Source organism: Alosa pseudoharengus, unplaced genomic scaffold (genome assembly GCF_046254945.1).
Source record: "Alosa pseudoharengus isolate Yale_2024_CS ecotype anadromous, Long Island Sound unplaced genomic scaffold, YU_APseudo_1.1 YU_APseudo_1.1_scf_8, whole genome shotgun sequence".
Classification (NCBI taxonomy): domain Eukaryota; kingdom Metazoa; phylum Chordata; class Actinopteri; order Clupeiformes; family Clupeidae; genus Alosa; species Alosa pseudoharengus.
In genome coordinates this window covers 28,944,377-28,951,876 of record NW_027468870.1, presented here as the reverse complement: position 1 = coordinate 28,951,876, position 7,500 = coordinate 28,944,377, and the positions used below count along the sequence as shown (strand labels likewise).

The window sequence follows — 7,500 nt, the reverse complement described above, 5'->3', positions numbered from 1 at the left end:
TGCTCCTCAGTCATATACAGTAGCTTCTCTGTATGCACTCAAAAAAACTTGGGTGTTTATACTTAGTCCTAAATTTGTAAATGGAAAAGAGCTCGAAATGAACCATGCACTTTTCCAGCCAATTAACCCGCTGCTTAGGAAGTGAGAGGCGTTTTTTAATTGACTGTTAAGACCAGAGACTCTGACAGGCTGAACTCCGGCCATTTTACCGTTACCGTTGAAAGGGAACTCCGGCCATTTTTCACATAGATCTCGGTTTCTCGAAGTCACTGACTACTGTCGGTATGAAAAAAAAAACGAAAACAATCGGTGCTACCTAGCTCGAATTGCTGCAGCCAACAGCTAGAGCAGCCAGGTTTAGCTGTTGGCTGCAGCAATTCGAGCTAGGTAGTACCGATTGTTTTTTGTACCGACAATACTCGGTGACCTCGAGAAACAGAGATCTATGTGAAAAATGGCCGGAGTTTCCCTTTTAAGCCACAACAGAGCACTGTCCGCTGGCACTGACGCCCTTCTTGTGTTGTACATGATGAATAAGCTGGCAAGGGTGAACCTAAGCACCACGGAGAGGCGCCGTGCTCACGGCCGGGTGGGTTGTGAAGATGAATGGCCTTGTTTGTGTGTGTGTGTGTGTGTGTGTGTGTGTGTGTGTGTGTGTGTGTGTGTGTGTGTGTGTGTGTGTGTGGGGGGTGGGGGTTCTGCAGAGAAGTAATTAAACAAGCTGCCCTGCACTTGATTACTTAAGTGGATTTACGGCAAGAGATAGCGCAGCGTAGCTCCGCTCCATGCTGCAGGAATGCGCCAGATGTTTCATGACGTCACGCATCAAAACGACCCAGCATACCACAGAACAACTCATGTGACTCCCTCAATTAAACACAAGCTTCGCATAGAAAGTTCGAGTCGGTTGATTTCTAAGCCAAAGATGAGCAATTCATTCACAATACCTAGCGAGGCGTGAAGAGCAAACATGTGCTCACTCTACTAATGCTGTCGTTTGCCTCCTCATTGGTAAACATGAAAGCTGTATTTGTACCTCTCATTAGCAGCCGAGCATGTGAGGAGAGACAGATGTGCTTCTTCTGCAGCCAGAGAGTCAACATGGACCAGGACAGCACGATGTGGCAATCCTGATGTTTTTCTTTCTCCCCGATCTGCCCCCCTTACCCCTCATCCCAGTCATGTCTGATCCAAAACTTTCATTTGCTCCCCCATCACCTTCCTCCTGTCTGAATCAGCAGTGAAAGCACAAATCTGGCTCTTAGGGGGAAAAAAGGAGTGAAATGTGCTGATTTGTCTTATTGGTACCTGCTTCTGTGTAATTATGAGTGACTTATTATTTATTACCATTTTGGATTCTGATGAAAGCTTTTCTCCTGTGGCACGCACGGAATGCACTCTAATAATGAAGCCCATCTTTGAACATGGAAGCCTCATACACATAATTACTATAGGGCAACCATACCCCTTTTATGGCTCATGCATGGTTACGGCACCCAAACACTGTAAAACAGTAATCTTGACACTAGTAGCCGGCGTTGTAATTGCCATGCCCACACGTGTTGGCATTCACATACCGCTATTGCAGACCCCTCAAGGCTGGACCTCTGGCAAGGCGTGCACAACCAAGCCTGGTTTCCATGGCAACGATGCCATCTAAACATCACAAATAACTGCAAATCGCAGGGTTATTTTTCTCCTTTCTTCCTGCTACAGGGACACTCCACACCCTCACCCTAAATGCCCACCACGTGTCGAGAACATGCCTCTAATTTAAAGGCGAGGACACTGAGGAGCAACAGGAACTCGATGATTGTCTGGCGCCATTCCAGCTACAGACACGTGAACAACAAAAACAGCCCACGCCGCACACTATTGACTGTGGTAAACACCAGGAAGGCCTTTGCAGGCCTTCTGAACTTTCACAGTGAAGATTCTTAACTGTCTTGTTTCACAGTTAAGATTCTACAATGTTTCAGGATGAGGTTAGGATCAGGGTTAGGGTTAGGGTTCATGTATCATGACAGTGTCCTGTGTTCATGACAGTGTCATGTCACTCTTATGTCGATACTGTCAAGTAAAGTGTTACCGAAGATTCTTAACTGTCTTGTTTCACAGTTAGGATTCTACAATGTTTCAGGATGAGAAGGTTTTACTCAAATGTGATACACTGAGTGGCTATATATAACCTCTTCCTTTATCACACACTCCATCTGGTCATTCCAAATCCGCAGGGCCTTTTTAGCAACGCGCACACTCAAGAAGCAGTAGTGGGGTGATGAGTCTCCTCTCCACATACCAGTGGTCCGGGCACAGAGCTGCCGGGGCCTTTATAGACGGATTATTTATTTTCCATGTAAAAAGCGCGGGCCGTAAATCTCCCGTAAGAGGATGAGAAGAGAGGAGGATGAAAGCGGCGGACAGCGAGAGCAAACGGCACATGAAAGGAGAGTCCCCGTTGAGTCCTGAGAGCCGGTTAATTCTCCAGGAGCCCCTCCGCCAGCCCTGACCTGGCCACGGCTCCCTGGACCCACGGGCCAGCGGTGGGAAACAGTGCGTTACACACACACACACTTATGCACACACACACACACACACACACACACACACACACACACACACACACACACACACACACACACACACACACACACACACACACACACACACACACACACACACACACACACACACACACACACACACACAGAAGCGCGTAAGCACACATACACCACCCAAGATTGGCACACACATGGCATGCATACACTGGGCAAACATATGGCACCCACACACACACACACACTCACACACATAAATACACCAAACACATATTCTCTCATCAGTTCAGTGGTTAACGTCAGACAGCAGAGATTTTAATGCACTACTGATTAGGAACAAATTTGCCACATGTGTGTATGTGAATGTGTGTGTGTGTATAATGTATATATGTGTGTGTGTGTGTGTGTTTGTACATTCAATTCTTTTTGTTAAGAAAAAACAGCTCTCCAAGACCACAAAGCATACAGTCCCCACCTGGACTTTGCCTAGGCCCCATTTTGAGAGAAAGGCAAAGGTTGATCTTGATGTGGCTCTACCAAACAGCAGGTATGAGACTGAGGGTGAGGCTGTGTGCTGTGCGGAACACTTACTCTCGCTCCTTCTCGGTCAGCTTGTCGGTGATGGTGTCGCGGATGGACGAGCGCGAGCCCTTGTGGATCAGCGGGTACCTGAGGGGGATCTGGAGGAAGCAGGACACCATGAGCACCAGGTGCGCCGTGTAACCCAGGGCGACGGCCACACTCCCATCATCCTTTGCTGCACGACACCAAACACACACACACACACAGACACACACAGACACACACACAGATGGAAAGAGACACAAAATCCGGTTCAGGACCTTTTTTACATAAGCAATCTGATTTATGAGGTTGGCAGGGAGTCAGTAAGCCCATGTACATTTTGACAGTGAAAAAAAAGGAATAATATTTAAGGGCTCCTCTTCCTCTTTCACGTATTTCATGCAAAACCGCAAGCATGTTAGCTTGGATGTTTTTACATTCACTGAACATTCATTGAATCTTAGCCATCTGGAAAAATCCCAATGCTCTGTTTGCTTTGGGTCCAGATTTACACCTGAAACCACCAGGTACGGTATCTCCTGAATTGCATGAGCTGCTGATGTTAGTGTTCACAATTTAACCACACACCATTACACGGCAGGTCTGCTTTTACCCAGTAATGACAGAGCATTTACTCACACCAATAGGCCTATAAAAATTTGCCAAGTGAAATGTCGAAGCCCTGGAGCAGAATGCACCAGCACGACAGAGAGAACATTTACAGAAAACATCTCTCGGTAGCTAGGCAACCGCATCAGAGATCAAAGGCGGAGAGGCTTGCAGTGGGTCCGTCGAGTGAGAAAGAAATGCTATTCTTTTTAATGATTTCCCCCTCTGCGTGATAGCCATTTGAAGTCAGTGGGAAGAGGTAATAAGGATGTAACAAGGGTGTAATCGTGAGAGACTAGTCCTCTCACCTCCGATACTTTCCCACTTTCTCTTCATCATCGTTTGAGAGGACTCAGGATAACGGAACAACCAAATTAAATACTATTATCTCTCCTGCACTATTATGTTTTTCTCACGACATGCGCGTGTGCACACGCACACACGCGCACACACATACGCACACGCACACACACACACACACACACAGACACGCACAGACACCCATACACTAGGTTGCAGCCTAGATTATAGAAACTACTACTTACATCATTCACTAAAAACATCCAAGGTATTACATCTTTAAGTGTTAAAAACACATGCATGCAACTTATAGCCTATGAAATGGTATCTCTCCTGATGCCATCTGCCTGCAGTTATGACTCCTTCTCCTTTTGTTTACCCGTGTCCATCCCCCATCACAGTGATCCTCACAAACACCAATATGATGGATAAATGGAAGAGAAGTGTTAAATACCAGGCAGCTTTTCACACAAATCTCTAAGCACATCTATCCATCCGTCTGTCCATCAGTGTATCTACTGATGTGAGATCAGTCAGGGCTGAGGGTGAGACTGAGAGGAGGCCAGGCAGGAGTGGGTGAACAGGCACTCACATACCGCGGTAGCTGGCCTGCTCATGCCAAGGTTGGCTCTGAACACCTCTCCAGTACACACACACACCTCCCAGATATCAACCCAACCACACAATCAACCCAAACACACACACACACACAGTCTTCAAGCATCGTATGTCAGTGCACCTCTTGAGAGCAAATACACATATGCCTCAGAGTTCCAGAGTCACAAAAACATCCAATCTCCCACAGCTCCCACAGGCACAGGCGCACACACACACACAGGCCATGCTCCATCTCAGTCAGTCCCGAGACCACCCCCCCCACACACACACACACACACACTGTCGGGCATCTTGCTGCGTGTTTACTCACTGTATCTGGGCGGGAGCAGGGGGACGGGGAAACAGAAGCGGCCACAGGCCTCCACAGGGAGGTGGACCAGGGCTGCAGATCATACACAGCTGTCACCACGGAAACCAGCCACATCGGGGGGTAAGGGAGTTGGGGATCAGGGTGGGAACGATAGGGTCAGACGCTGGGGAGGATGTAAGGAGCCTGTCCACTGCAGGAACTAGTGGCCTGTTTTAGGGTGACCTGCATCTTTGTGTGTGTATTTCATCTGCCTGTGTAGGACCCCCTCAGGACCGGTTTCAGGGGAGAACTCGCTTAAGGAGTTAACATTATCTTCACCGACTGAAAACATCAAATGTCCACTGCAATATAGGTTTTAACGAAATAAACAGTGGTGCTGGTATCTTCATAAATCAAGTAATTATGCCATGAAGCTATTTAAAGACAACTTTAGCAAATTTCAACTGTCGACTCAACTTTGCATTGGTGCTGCCACTGGAGAAATATATCGCTATTTTGTGACATTTGGAACTGACACCGCAAACAAAGAAGGTTTGAGACGAGACGAGAGACAAGTTCCTGCAGTGGGAGGGTGCCTACAGGGTGAGAATAGAGGGGGATAGAGTCTATGAGACAGCATGCCATACACGCGCACACACACACACACACACACACACAGCACTGGCTACCAGGCCCATACTGGGCCTTCATTATCTAGAACCCAAATCAGCACACACGTGCACACACATACACACACACACACACAATGTTTTTTAGTGGAGAGCAATGCGGGTGGAGCAGGCAGGCAGGAGTGTTCAGAGGTAGGTGTAGTACTGGTAGTAGACGATGGATGATGGAGTGCCGTTTGGATAGCAAAAGAAAATAATAAAAGAGGAAAAAATAAATCTGGATTTCATTTATGCCCCCCCCCCCCTCCTCCTTTTACCGCTTTTGAAGTCCTGCTTCCCTGCTTGTGAGAGCCAAATCAGATTTTCCACAACTCGGTTACTTCAGATAGCGACACACATACACACACATACACACACACCAGGAACTGAGATAAACAGCGTGATCCGCAATATAACCCTTCTCTTGCAATCCATTACAACCCCCTGACGCCAACCCATCAAACTGATTCCCTTCTCCACTCCCCTCTCACACACACACACACACACACACACACACACACACACACACACACACACACACACACACACACACACACACACACACACACACACACACACACACACACACACACACACACACACACACACACAAATGCTGTGTGCACAATTGCAAGCCGACGTCATTTCCACCAACTTGCACACAGATGGCGGGTGTATGGCAACACACCTTCACCTTCCCGTGTGTGTGGGTCCACAGCAGGCCACTGAACCTGATGCCTGTCAATCATGTGGGAAACACAGGCGGAAATACACTACTGCCTGCACTTAAAACTCATCACACACACACGCACACACACACGCACACACACACGCACACGCACACCCACACACACGCGCACACACACGCGCACACACATACGCACACACACAATGAAGTAATGGAGAAGAGGAGAGGAGGGTGGTGTGGTGTAGAGGTGAGACAAGGATAGGAGGGGGAATGGAGAAGAGAGTTGAGGAGAGGGAGAGAATGACGAAAGAAAGACAGAGAAGAGAAGAGAAGAGAAGAGAAGAGAAGAGAAGAGAAGAGAAGAGAAGAGAAGAGAAGAGAAGAGAAGAGAAGAGAAGAGAAGAGAAGAGAAGAGAAGAGAAGAGAAGAGAAGAGAAGAGAAGAGAAGAGAAGAGAAGAGAAGAGAAGAGAAGAGGCAGATAGGATAGAGAGGGTGTAGAAGGAGGGGAGGCGAGAAATAGAGAGGAGGGAAGAGTAGAAATGAAGAGGAGGGTAGGGTTGGGTGGAGAAGAGGAGGGGAGGGGAGAGAGAAGGAAAGAGGTGGTGAAGAGAGTGGGGAGGAGAGAAGAGAGGAGGGGAGGGTAGAGGGGCTCACCACGCTTTCCATTGAAGGGGAAGAAAAGGAAGTGATAGTCACATTCCTATAGGGAGAGTCCCTGCTGCGGCCTAGAAAAGAGGGGAGGGTTTGTGTGTGTGTGTGTGTGTGTGTGTGTGTGTGTGTGTGACTGTGTGTTTGTGTATGACTATGTGTGTGTTTGTGAGAGTTATCGGATCTACTCCCTTATGATGCCAAGAACAATTCATATTTTTTGAATATTAAATGAAACCGTAAGCAAATACCAACACTACTGAGCCCTCCCAATACTGAGCGTGCCAGAGTTTAGCCGTAGACTACTCAGCCGTAGTCTGAGTCCACTGAAAGAGATGAGACGGAACCAGTTTCCCCCGGCTAGACAACATTACTTCACACTTGGAACACCTTCCGTAAACCATAATTGCAACCAAATATGAGATGGTATCTAAATGTCAAACACTGCCTATTCAAATAAGAAACCAGACCACCTCACCAGAGCCACACAGAAACCATTTGCAACAGTAAACAACAAACCCTTTGACCGCTGGCTGGGAAACAAGCCTCAAACACTC

At 47.6% G+C, this 7,500-nt stretch overlaps 1 protein-coding gene across 2 annotated transcripts in view; it reads right to left on the bottom strand.

Moving 5' to 3' along the window:
- The window catches only part of uvrag (UV radiation resistance associated gene), an 88,989-nt gene that overhangs the window by 44,658 nt on the left and 36,831 nt on the right, over window positions 1-7,500 (bottom strand). For both annotated transcript variants that reach the window (XM_076273928.1, XM_076273929.1), the window contains exon 12: window positions 3,150-3,315. In XM_076273928.1, coding sequence (XP_076130043.1) covers window positions 3,150-3,315 — 166 coding nt within the window. The remainder of the gene's footprint in view (window positions 1-3,149; window positions 3,316-7,500) is intronic.